The 13818-nt window shown below is 40.6% G+C and overlaps 1 protein-coding gene across 7 annotated transcripts in view; it reads right to left on the bottom strand.

Annotated features, from left to right (window-relative positions):
- GRIP1 (glutamate receptor interacting protein 1) overlaps positions 1–13818 on the bottom strand; it is a 328966-nt gene that overhangs the window by 224261 nt on the left and 90887 nt on the right. For 6 of the 7 annotated variants that reach the window (XM_055712778.1, XM_055712781.1, XM_027809456.2 and 3 more), the window contains exon 1: positions 7010–7523. The exons of the other annotated variant lie outside the window; for it this stretch is intronic. In XM_055712778.1, coding sequence (XP_055568753.1) covers positions 7010–7142 — 133 coding nt within the window. In that variant the 5' untranslated portion in view covers positions 7143–7523. Of the gene's footprint in view, positions 1–7009; positions 7524–13818 lie in introns of those variants that run through there. 7 annotated transcript variants of the gene reach the window in all.

Below are 13818 nucleotides of genomic sequence, written 5' to 3' on the forward strand. Positions count from 1 at the left end.
TTCTGCTGACAAACATTTAAAAAATTGCCTAGCAATTTCTGCATGTGTGATAAAGACTACCAAATTTTCCACATACAAACACTACCTAGAGTAAACAGGTGTTTACATTCATGCTGATGATTAACTACAGCTGCTGGCATGCCCTGCTGAAGGAACACAGCAATCATTCAATAAATATTTATAATCCCATCAGCAAGGGATTTATATTGTTGTCTCCTTCTTTGTTCCACTAATTATTTTAAGTTTTCCATTGGAATTGAAGGCCAATATTAGAAGTGGCACACCAGTAGTTGCTTTTCTCTCTCTAGTCTTACTTCATAAAACCTGATGTTCCATTCACTTTATAATATTCAAGGGGAAAAAATAATCGCATCACTACGTGTTCATGGTGTAAACTGACAAAGTCATGATTAAAACCATGAACTTAAACATCATTTCAGGAAGCAGGAGGTCCAGATCTCTCTAAATTTCATTGTTTGAACCTGAATATCATATATACTAGATATACTGAAATATAAAAGATGCCAAATTCTCTAAAACAGTGAAGGTACAACCTTGTACAAGCAGCCACTGTAAGAGGAGGAATACCTATAACAAATAAGTTTCTTGAGCAGGAACAATCAGGATCTTTAATTACTCAGTAAAGAATAGGACTGAAAAATAAATGAAAAGTAGCACAGAAATTGTAGACTCTTAATTGCTAGCAGGGAGAAGTACTAACACTTCATGCAAAGAATTATATAACTCCGGTCTCATTATTTCAGTGACTTAAAATATATAGAGCTAGTTTCCCCTCAAGCAACTCTAAAGCAATGTTTTACCATCCATGCTCTGTGCTGCCCCAGGAATCTAATGACCACTTGTAGAAGGGCCTCAAAGTAAAATTAAAAAGTAATCCTGTTGCTAACAAACAAACGGGCTGTTGCACCACTGCTTTAGGGGAAAAAAAATGCAAAATTTCTACAGCTTGTTTCATGTGTAATGAAAATGTTTCACCAAAACCATCACACACCTGCCTGGCTAGAAGAAATGCTTGTCCCAGTCCTGCAGGGAACCCCACAGCCTTGGGTGCCTCACCAACAGACCCTGTGACTGAGTATCACGCTACTGTACAAGGAACATCACCAATTTAATTACCTTTGAATTTATATAAAGAACGTAATGCAGCTAAAGCCACTATTCAAACAGCTTAAGCATCTACAAACATAAGCCCTGTCACAAGACTTACATGCTGTTAACCAATATAAAACAAGAAAGGAGTAAAATAAGATTTTAATATATGCATATTTCTTACAGGCTAAATAATTTCATGGGATGCTCAAGAGCTGGTAATATTCTCCTTTATATAACTCATTCCTACTAGTTTGCTGTCTATAAAATGAGAATAATATGTAATTCTTCACCACTTCTTGGGTTCTTCTAGAAAGTATACAATCACTAACCACCATGATGAACAAGACTGTCGATAAACAGGATAACTTCCAAAATATTCACATAGAGCATCATAGTTGAACAAGCCTTTGCAATACGATAGCTGCTATAAAATACAAAAGTGCACTTGATGCAATGACCAACTGTTTAATAAAACCCCAGTATCTAACACAGATGAAGATGAAAAAGCAACAGAAACTGCATGAGGGTACAACACCTTTATCTAATGAGTGCATGAATTTTATCCAAAACAGAAGATGTTGTGACTGAGTCCTGTACAGGGAAAGTTTTAGCCTGGAAGTGGATGCAGAGACAACAGTTGCTTGCTACCACTTCTGTTTCATTCAGAAATCTCTGAATAGGAAAAGTTGACACTGTCTGTCCAAGCAATAAAGCTCAAATACAGTTGCTGCCTTTATCACCATGCCTGGCTCACAAACCAACACTGGATGGTAACCCTGTGGTGACAGGGTCTCTTTGGACAGGGGCATCACGTTCCATTCGTGCTGAACTGTGGTGCCAGGGCTATCCAGACCTCAGGAAAAAAAGCAACTTACGGAAAACAGACAGAAATACTGAAGAACTGTAACACATTAACGAAAATCTCCAGGGTACAACAATCATTAAACAGTCATTGAGGAGAAGGAAATAAGAAGCTTTAATAAATTTTAGTTATTTTAAACAATATTATTTTCACTGTGTTTTCAAGGCCTGCCATACTCTCTGCTCCGGTTACCAAAAGCCTTTTTTCTTGTAGGCTGCGACAAATGTATTACCTTTAGTTTCGATGAAAGCTGAGGTTTTACTGTACTGACTTGACAAGATCTGTGATGGGAGGAGAAACTCCCACCACACACACACACATATCCAATTGAACTGCAGGCTAGCAACACACACTCTTCGTAAAAGGAAAAGCAGTCGTCCTGCATTCCTCACCCTTAAGATCAATTAACATCTCTGCAACCTGAGCTAGAGATATCCAACACCCTTGTCACCACATTACTCATAAAACCATTAATTCTTTTACAACCCCAATCAAATTTACAAGGCTGCTTGCAAACAAGAACTATTTGTACCAATTTACGAAGGGGAGAAAATCTGGACAGGACCAATGCAGTTACTGACTGCAGCATTAAGAAACCATAGGCATATCACTTCCCTCAGTGTTTTCTCTTAGTGCTATTTCAGTAGTAGGTCTCTTCCATCAATATTTAATCCAGCTTTAAAACCACCCAGGGTATGAAAGGCAAAGACATTTGTTACTACAATTTTGGCAGCTGAGGGAGTTTCTACACCATAACATTGAGTCATGTTGGAGAGTAACGCTCAAGTGGAGTTTTTCTGCTGACATCATCCCAAATAGTGTCTCACATATCCAATATTCATTTTAACTAATTATTCCCAGAGTTCAGTCAACTGATTTCCAAATTTTCAACTCCGAGTTATAGAAAACTCGGGTTTTAATTTTTTTTGCTGTATTTGCTAGGCTAGGAGTCAAATGCCTTACCTTCACCTTCCAATGATTGACACAGGGAAAGAGATAGGACAATTAATAGAAAGAAAGGAGAGATCATCACATGCATTTTGGAGACAAATTCAAAGAGGCTGACTGTCCTAAAAATGAGAAGCCAGATGATTCTCACATAAGAATTGCGGAAGAATTAATAAAGAGCATCACTGAGAAAAACGATACATGATTTCACCACATATAATCTATGGCAGACCACTTTGTCCAAAATACCAATGCTCCGGTTAAAGAACATATACTAGGCCCTGACAAAGGACAGAAGAAAATTATTTGTGGGACTCTGAGTGACTGGAATGTTTTAAGGTCAGGGCTAAAAAAAAAAAAAAATGGGACCTTTTGGGTTAATGGGACTTTACTAGTAAAATTCTTTAAGCGTTGTGGGGGATTTTCTTTAATATGTTCATTGCATCAACACAGAAAATAAAACCTTTGTGCCAGTGGACTATGCTGCCGACAAGATAATAGGAAGAACCAATGCAAACAGAGTATCTTGCAGAAGGAGGTGGATGACAGAAACCAGAAGTAACATAAATAATACAAAATTTAACAGTAAGCATTCACAGCAACGGCCTCTGAACCTGCCTGGGTTTTGTATGACCTATGAGGTTCCAAAATCATTTGGAAAAAACCCAAACACTTCCAAGTGTTTTGCTAAAGAAAAGACTTAGCGCTGAAATCAGACTGGAGCGTGGGAAGAAGGGGTTTGGGTTTGTTTTGGTCAGAGGTGACCAAATCAGGCTGGGTCCCAAAACCACCTTCCTGCTCAAGACTACGCTGAAACTCAAAGGTCTTGGCAAACCACCCTGACTTCAGCAAAACGATATATGTCATTTTGGCAGTGCTCCAGGCAGCTCTGCTACACACCACTGCTGACGTTCACCATCAGTCTTGGTAATAATATGACAAGGGCCTTTTTCACGCAAAGCCTTATTAAAAGGAACAGGTTGAATGGTAGTGCTGCAATGCTGTGCAAGATAAATATAATACTTTTAAAATAATTTTATGTAATAAGTACCAACTTGTCTGAGTAGGCTGGGTAACAATTTCATGACCCATTATGCTCACACTGCAAAATCTCACCAAAATGAATATGATGACTGCACTAATGTCAATATGCGTTTGCATAACAAAATTATTATTTTAGTTATTCTAGCATTATGTAGCACAGAAAAACACTCTTCAGAAAATAGGAGAGCTGATGTTGCAGGTTAAAACAAGGATATTTGTTTAACTGAACCAAAATGGATGAAACGTCCAAGGAAAAAGGCATCTGACTCCAGAGCTGGGATCTTTTTTACCCAGGGAGCTTTAGGCACTACTGCACGTTCCTCTCATGCAGCTGTGTCCCACTATCACAGCTAATGTGGTCTTCCACAACAAAGCTTCAGAAGAGTAAAGACAGTATACCTAACAGCAGGAGCTACAGTATCTCAATATCCAGGCGCAGCTCGGCCAAGGACAAACTGAAGTCACCTTTCTTCTGTGATTCCCAGAGGACTGTTCTATTTTTAACTTTTTTTTCTTTCGGTTTGATCCTTTGGTTATTCTAATGTAGTTTCTGCAGTTTTCCGTTAATTCTGCCTCCATACAACACACTAAGCAATACCACAAATGGGAGGAAAAGAGAGTAACAAGCTCATAAAGCGATTGGCTCAGACAATCTTCAAATGCACTGGCTAATTGGATATATAACTGATAAATGATGATGGAGGAGGGATGGATAACAATGCAGGGAGAGGAAACTAAATCTAAAAAAGCTCCAACTCTGTTCAGTTGAATGAACAGTAGGTCTTTGATTTCATTAGCTCTGATATTCTGAGTATCATACTAATAAATAACTATCTTCTCAAGCACGCATTCTTCTAAGCATATGAATACAGAAGGAATGGCTCTGCAGTTACTCTAAATTTGGACAGTAAACAGCGTAACACCAGCCCATAATTAAATTAAATAGAAAACATTTAATTGTCCCCACTACATGAAATTCAATTTCAAGACAGCATTTATAGCAGCACCAGCAGCACCTTTTCGCATTTTGTACATTGCTTGAAGTAGCTACCGCACATATCCAACCAAATAGTGACATGTATAGTACATGGAAAGACCAGACAAAAGAAGCACTTGAGCACTTGTGTTTGATGTGGTATCTCTTTATAAAGACTCCAGGCTCAAACCTCCTGTGACATGTTTGGCCTAAGGAGCTGCAAGAAGCTGCGAATTCTGTGCATCCAACTCCAGAGAACTGTGCACTATTTTGACCACTCAGAGTACTGTGATCACTATTGTAAATACCGCTTCAAAATCTGACACAGATTCATCCAGTCTGAAATACTCATGACCTCCACAGGCTTCAGTCTGTACTATCTATTTTCTAAGTAGAAGGAAAAGGAAAACATATTAGATATTCAGCTCAATCTTAGTGCCTTACATTAAGTCAAGAGTTAATAATTTATTAATCAGCATTCAAGAAATCCTTATTACACATGACAGTTTTTGGAGGGGTTTTGCTTTCTTATTTAAAAGACCTTCAACAACAACAACAATCAGCCAGGGAACTATTCTGACATACTGCCTTGACACATTCCTTTGATTTACATATTAAAGCAAGAAAAAGTTACGTGCCTTCACTAACATACATCATCTTCACATTTTTCAGTGCTAAGTAGATTTAAAATTTTTAGTTCTTGCGTAGAAGCTTTTATGTCAGTATGTTACCTGTTACAACTGCATCATCCCCAAAACAGGTCTTTATCTTACACGAACTAAGTCTTGACAACATAGACAAATTATAACCTTATCAGCATGGTAAATTTTCTTAAAAATTGAAAGAGATCAAAAGTGTATTAAGGAGAAACCAAGTAAAAAACCAAGCACCCTACATTAGTTTACTTTTGGAGATAGGCAAGCATGGTGCACTGGGAGAAAACCAAAAAGAAAATCTCTTGCTTCCTAATTTTCCACTCCGGTGCTGTAAGGCACAATCACGGTCACCGTTCTGTCTTAAAACAAATTTGAGGGTCTTATGATTTATTACAGCAAAGTGGAAATGAAGCCAAATGATGCAAAAAGATTCTGACAGCCACTCACATAGTACAGAACAACAAAAAAGTGCATCAAACGTGGACTGTTCAACAAAAGGCACAGCTTCACTGCAAAGCTCCCAAACCACCAGGCAGAAAAGCAGAAACCTTTACAAAAAAAGCTATTTTCTGTGCATGACTGGTTCTGCTGCCAAGACCTCACCTTGACAGCACCGCAGAACACCCGGGGCAGCAGCTGAGTGTGGCTCCCCTCCCACTGTCCCTGTGGGCACCTCTGGGCAGGTCCCTTCCTCCAGGAGAAACCCAAGGCAGACGGGCAGCTCCGAAGCCTGACAGGTACAGGGGACGAACCGTAACAAGCTGCAGGGAACTGCTCATAGTTTGCACTGGGACTTCTGAGCAGGTGGTTTATTTTTGTTTTGGGTGAGCTGCTGCTGTCACGTGAGCACAAACAAAACCCACCACTTAATTCTTCATGAGTGGTCCTGGACCCGCGGCCGGGAAGCAGCCCACTTGAGTTACTCGAACTGAAAAGACCAGGTCACAGTGGAGGCTCAGAAGACAGACTTTCACTCGATAACAAACATTAACCATTAACTCCAACTTACACATCCGAGATCGCTGCCTTTATAGTGATTTTAAAACATCCATGCGGTTTTCTGAAGGCACTCTACAAGGGCTAGCGCCACCCTATCACTTCTCAGCACAAAGTGTTTTAACCAAAGGTTTCCAGCCATCAGACTCCAGCTGCACCTGAAATCTTACCTGGGTTTGCATACAGACCCCACTTTGAGAGCAGCTGTGCCACTTCAGCTGCTTTGTATTGTTCATCAGCAGCCACAGTCAGATAAAGCCCTAACAGGAACAGACGTTTTAATGCTTGCACAAGGCTCAGATTCTAACAAGGGAGGAATACCGTTTGCATTTGGTGGGTTTAGGGTTTTTAAACATCTTAAAAGCATAACATTTGTCACCGCCAGAGGAAAATGAGGTCATGCAAAATACTTACTTCGAAAATGCTCTGAGGCATAATAGTAGACATCCTCATAGCCCTCATGGTAATCCTCCTCTGGCCGGTACTTTTTGCCTTTTCTTCTTCTTGATCTTCTTATCTGCTTGACGAAGCCCAAGAAGCGCTCCATCTCCTTCCTCAGCAGCACTAGCCAGCAGCCCCCTTTGCCCTCTGCTTCACAAAGAGCTGTCCCAGCATGAATCAACTGCAAGCATTGGAGCAAAGCTGCAGCCTCCGACCGGCTGCTCCAGTACCATTTAAAAAACCCCTCCCTTATCTCAGCTGTGACTAGGAAGCATATTGTTTTCCCTTAAAAAAAAAAAAAAAAAAGGTGGGGGGTGGACTTTATCAAATCTACTGACTGGAATATTTCAACATTAAAATAGACAAAGGAGGAAAATACTGAAGTGAAAGGAGAAACTCAGTATTTCAAGCAGTTATTAAACAGCAGAGGACAAAGTTGAAGAGACCTGCCTGCCAGGAAGGGGAAGCCCAGCACTGAGAGCTCCCTATCCTGTGTCTCCATCATTTGAAGAGGGGCTGGGAGGCGGGGATAGATGTTAGTCAATGGACTGAACCATATCTCAAGGCAAAACAGGTTTTCATTTGCTGGTTAAACTCTGCCCTCATATTTACCCAGGCACAGGCTCAGGATCCCGTTTGATTTCATTTGTTGTAAGAACAGGAAACACACCGATCCATTTCTGGCATCGCATATGCTGGATGAATAAATAGCAAAAGTGGTTTAATCCGTACACACAGCCCACTCACCGGCAAGTGTGCGCTGAATGTGTTAATTGGAGCAGCAGGGAGAAAGCTCGGCAGCTGTTAAAAAATGACACATATACCCACTGGGCATTAGTGTATTCTAATCACTGCTAGATCTAAATATTAAAAGGCACTCCACAGACAGGTCTCCTATAGAGCTGGCCAGGCTATATTGCAATAGGCAAACAAAGGAAGCAACATCACAAGCGCACCATGATGATACTCATTTAAAATCCCAGCAGAGTTTTAAAAACTTGAAAAATAAGGTACAGCTGACTATCCTTTGTACAGGATGACAGGAGCAAAAAAGCCTGAAAAGGTGCTGGCTCTCTTCTCTTGCTGCGTGCCTGAATCCCACACACATTCCCTAAGATAAGGCTGGAATTTCATCCATGTTTCTGATGAAGTTTCCCTCCTGCACAAGAACAAAAGCAGTGGCTGCTTGAATCCTATCACATTGACATCCACCACAGGGGTTTTTTTGTAACTGTGCTCCAGCCAGCCAAGTGAGGTCTCTAGTCCAGCAGGACCTCTCCTGTCTGCTGGCACAAGTCGGGCATCAGTCAGTTGCCTCAGCCAAACCACATACTGAACATGGTCACCCGCACTCACGCTCGCAGGCGATACCATTTAGCACCCATGAGCCTGAGGAAGTCTGAGAGTCTTTCTGTAAAACAGATTTTACAGGGTCATCACCTGGAAAATGAAGAGCACGCAGAGGTGGGACTAGTTTCTGGTGATGCAGACATTTCAGTGAGTCATTATTCTGCAAAGAGCAAAGCAGGGCAGTGTTTTTAAAAACGTGAAAGTAGCAGCAAAGCGAAAGCCAGGATTGCAATTTATCATTGTTTCAAGAGAAGTATGCAGAGTCGGATCAGAACTGAGGTGGGATTTTCTAGTTTTGAAATACATAAAAGTTACTAGCAGAGATCAGCTAGACCTGCCATCAGAGTCCTAAACCAAACACACACAAAAAGCAGGCACTGGAATTCTTTCAGGCTTGTTCCAGCTTCCCAGGTGTTTTAAAACAATATTGTCACAAACCCACATCCATTTTATCCATAAAAACTCACACACCCCCCCGGATGCTCCTACCATGCTCCCCACAGGAATAAAGACTCATCCTCCTTGACCTTACCAGCCCCTGCTTTTCCACTGTGAAAATGCAGCTGCTGTTGCTGGCTGATGAACACCCTGAGGGCACTATCAGAATTATTTTTAGTGTAACTTCTATAAGAAGGTTGTGTTTTATTACAAGTCTGTTTTTATCACACAGCTTCCAACTTTCAGAGGGTAAAGACCTTAGAGGACTATTACAGGCATATTACCAAAAATAAAAAACGCCAATAAAACTTTTGATATGGATCTTTAAGAAGGGGTCACTGTGTGTTCTGAAGGTTTCAATTCACATATCTTTTCTGTGCTCTGCCAACAAGCAGCAAAAACATTACATTAGTACCATGAAACATGCAAACTAGACAGACTTAGCCTACAGCACAGGCAGCACTCTCTTTTCAGAGAGGAAAATGTTTTGATACTGTATTTGCTCCTGTAGAATACTCTACCTGACAGATGTGCAAAAAATTCCTTATTGGTGTCAGAAACATTCATCTTGAAGACAAGTCTTGCAGCCATCACCATTCCCTGAAGTTAAATTATAACATTAAATTAAAAAGTAGCTGTATAATTTTGAAAGAAGAAAATGTAAAAACTTCCTTGTTTTTAAACTGGTCTCTAAGTGAGAGCTGAAAACCACAATCGAGCAGACGTTTGGCTTTCATCAAGTAAATACATCCTTCTCCAGCACCTCTGTTGCTAAACATGCTGCTGCAGCAGAAGCTTCTGCTGGAGAAGCAGCTTCCCTGGTCCTCAGCGCACCTCAGGGAGGCTTCAGTCCTTTCCATAACAAGACCAACACAGCAAACAAGCAGACAAGGGAGCAACCAAATCATCTCAGCTAGCACAATAAACACCAGATGTAGTACACCAACTGCCTGACCATTTTCTAGAGAGAACTGACCTAAATCCGGGCAAATTTTGAGCTTTAGAAAGTGTGTCATTACCTTGCGCAATGGACCTTCCGTTCTCTTCACATGCTCATGAGGTGCATCACATGAACAGATGGCTAATGTAGTAAAGCAGGAAAAAATGCACTAAATGGTAGTACTGGTCAGTGTTCATGGTAATGGGTCCCACCTATCTTGTATGTAAAGCATGAAGGGGTTGAAGGGGAGCATGAGCACTCTTCAGATAAGCACAGGGTGTTCTTCACTGTATATCACCAACTACTACGGTCTACAAGGGCAGGCTCCATCTCCTGAACTGAAGGCGCAGAAGCACGCTCACAGTTTCTATCACAAAAGCATATAGTCTCACCAGCATGTAAATTATACAGCTGTTTCCTTTTGCATGAATGCAAACAGTAGAGACAAAGTTTCAGCTGTTTGGGGTTTTTTTGGGTTGTTGGTGGTTTTTTTTTTTGTTTGGGTTTTTTGTTTGGGGTTTTTTTTTGTTTTGGGGTTTTTTTTGTAACCTGGAGCAAGCTGAGCTTTTGACAGGATTTTCCCCACCCTGAAATATTACTGCATTCAGGACAATTCACAGAGAATTCCGGAAATACCTTAACTGAGGACAATGTTGTTATACATTAATAGGAGTCAGAATATTAAGTGTTTCACTACACCATAAATTTCTGAACAAAACATGTTTCATATGCATTACGTACTACCTCCACTGCTTTGCCGAGAACACTGGAGACATTCATTAGCTACTCATCATGCCATACCTGTAAATATTTTATCATAGTCCTACTTTCAAACATATAAGCAGAGAATTCAGTTTCACAAACACAGTTTACTGTAGTTAGAAAAAAACCCAAACCAAACAGCTAACTACTGCTTTCCCCACTGCTCAGGATTCACCCTTCTGCAGCTTCTTGTGGCAAACAGCTCATCCCTTCCGGGAAATGAAGATGGCTCTTTCAGCCTTCTGCTTGAAAAGGAATAAAAAAGCTGAAACTAATAGACATATATCACAGTTCCAGAAAAGCATATTGATTTTATGGGAGGAGCAGAGAAAGAAACAAACATTGGCTTTCAACTTTTTAAAACGTAAAACATCAAAGACGACAATGAGTTTCATCCCTTAATGACAAAGAGAATAGAATAATTATGCCTAGAGGGCGTAAAATTAGGTGTTGGTTGATATTCTGAAGCTCTCTCTGAACTAGAATTTTGAGAATTGATTTTCTGGTGTTATGATGCCACAACAGAAGTTGCAATCTAAATATGTCTCGAGCTCTTTGGCTCATCCTTTTCTCCATGAATACACCTACTGCAATCAAAGCAAGTGCTCTATTGCCATTTCCAAGGTGACTTCCTCAGAAGAAGCAAGGAATATCATGCTGTGTCTGGCATGATCTGCATAATAAAAATTTTGCCAAGTGACACCAATTAGATAATATTTACATTCTCCACTCTGATAACTGATTTGTATAAGTTAAGAAGAAGCCCCATCAAACTGGATCTGTCTCTCGTCAGTGACTTACTGGAAAAGAGTTCACAGCAGTAATAAAACAAATATACCATTAAGACACTGTTCTTTTCAAATAGTTGAGCTGAGGCATAAATGTTTTTGCAGCCATCGATAATTCTCTCAAAGACAGATCTCAGCATTTAAGCTTTAACTTGCCTTTGTACCCATTGGAAAGATTAGGTCTCTCATCATCATGTAAGATACTTGCATTTAACATTTTACTTGCACAAAATTAGCTATGCAGTTATCGAGGTAAACTTTCATGAGTGACACCTATTTTCTACAGCACTTTTTCCAGAAACTGGGCAAAGAAGTAGGAAAAACATTTTGCTATCCAAGGATAAGCCATTAAGGTAGTAAATATTTAACAAGGATTTCCATTTGAAGGGGCTTGGGTATCAGGTCTGGCTGAGCCCCATAGCAGCCCCCACAGCGAGCGCTGTGCTTGCGTTGGTAGCTGGAAAGGTGCTGATAACACACCAGTGGTTTGGCTGCTGCTGAGCAGCGCTGGCACAGCATCAGGGCTGGCTCTGCAACATCCCCCCTCACCATCACCAGCAGGCTGGGGGTGGGCAAGATCTCGGGAGGGGACATAGACAGGGCAGTTGAGCCAAACTGACCAAAAGGACATTCCATACCATATGACATCTGCTAGGTATAAAAGCTAAGACAGAGGAGGAAGAAGGGGAAGGCATTCATTATTTAGGACATTTGCCTTCAGGAGCAACCACTACGCATACGGAAGCCCTGCTTCCCAGGAAGTGACCAAACATTGCCTGCCGATGTTTTCCTTCACTTCCACACGTGCAACTTTTGCTGTTGCTTCATTAAACTGCCTTTATCTTGACCACAAGGTATTTTCATCTTATTTTCTCTCCCTCCTCCCCCTCCCCATTCTGCCAAGAAGGGGAGTGATAGAGCAGCTTGGTGGGCACCTGGCATCCTGCCAAGGTCAACCCACCACAGCTTGCAAACATTATGTTTTGAAACCAGAGCCTGTATACCAAGCAAGCCTCTCTAACACTTTGAATCATAATTACAGAATGGAACTGGCACCAATTAACAGTTCTAAGAGGTATTTTGCATCCTGTTCATCAGCATGCTTCAGTGTGTAAAAGAAAAATATTTTAGATGGAAGAACCCTCCCTGTGTCTCCCTCTGCTTCTCTGGGCAGTTCTGAAAAGCTTTCTGCTAGAGGAAGGAATGCTACCACCGGGAGGCAGCCATGGAAAAGAACACACGATGGCCGCCACAGAGACCTACCTGCTTCAGGTTACTTCCTTGGAAAAAAACCCACAAAATTATAAATGCACAATACAAAAATTAAGATGAATATAAACAGTTCTTGGAGGTTGGCTGAACAGAAAACATAGTTCTCTTTCCCTTTTCCCTCAAGCCCTAAACCACAAAGATACAGTAAAGCTCAAAAGGGAAGAACCGTTTCTTCTCTGTCTCTTTCAATCAAGGGATGTCTCTGATAATCTGCTGTCATTGTTTCTGGGGACCAGCAGTAATAGACAAAGGAACTACTCCCCTTATCCATCTTACAGTACCATCTTGCCTGACCTTCTGATTTTTCAAGAGCAGATGTTTGTTTACATGTCATAATTGCTCACGTTAAGGCTGCAATTTTCCACTCAAAATTTGCCCTAAATATCTTAGTGTAAAATGTGAGCTTATCAATTTGAAAATTACCAAATGCCTGTAATTTACAATCTGTTAAGCACTGTGAGATCATACAGTCCATAAATGCAGCAGCAGTGCTGTGTACAAAGACAACACTGTCTGTGAAGAAAAACTATCAGCCCGCCCCCCCCCCCCCCCCCTCCACCCCCAGGTACCACTGTACCACCTGAAAGCCCTCTGAAGCAAGCTCCTGAACTCAAGTTCTCTGCTTTTCCTAAAGATGCCTGGAGAGACCATCAAAAGCATGGGACATACTAAATATTACACTGCACATGTCTCTCATTTGACAACAGAGGAGAAAAAAGAAAAAAAACCCCACAAACTAGTGCGCCATCTCTGGAATAGTGCTGCATGAGAACTGCATAGTGATAAAATACTGGTCATTCACTACTATTATTTTAAAGATCGGATACTTCTCATATACTGTTAAATTATTAGTTTGCTCTAATTTTGATGTATTACACTCAGTTTCACAAGTCATTCTCACATTCTTGTTAATTGCTGCTCACTTTATGATCATAGACTATCATTTCCCTCTGCTCCTGAATTAAAGAATGCAAGACTTCAGAGCTAGAGTTCAGCTTTTCTGTCACCTAGTTCTAAATTAAATAGTAACTTTTTTTTTTTTTTTTTTTTTTGTAAGTGAACCACCACATTTTCAAGAGAAACCTGCAACCCTGCAACTGCCAGCAAATCCTTGCGGGAGTTCTTTATTGTATTTTATCATATACATATTATTTCATATTAATATCCCAATGGTTTTGCTTTTTGCAGCATTTTCTCACATAGAAGTGTGCACATAAAACCATGAATGCCAA

This window comes from Falco cherrug, chromosome 5, assembly GCF_023634085.1.
Source record: "Falco cherrug isolate bFalChe1 chromosome 5, bFalChe1.pri, whole genome shotgun sequence".
NCBI classification, from domain to species: Eukaryota; Metazoa; Chordata; class Aves; order Falconiformes; family Falconidae; genus Falco; species Falco cherrug.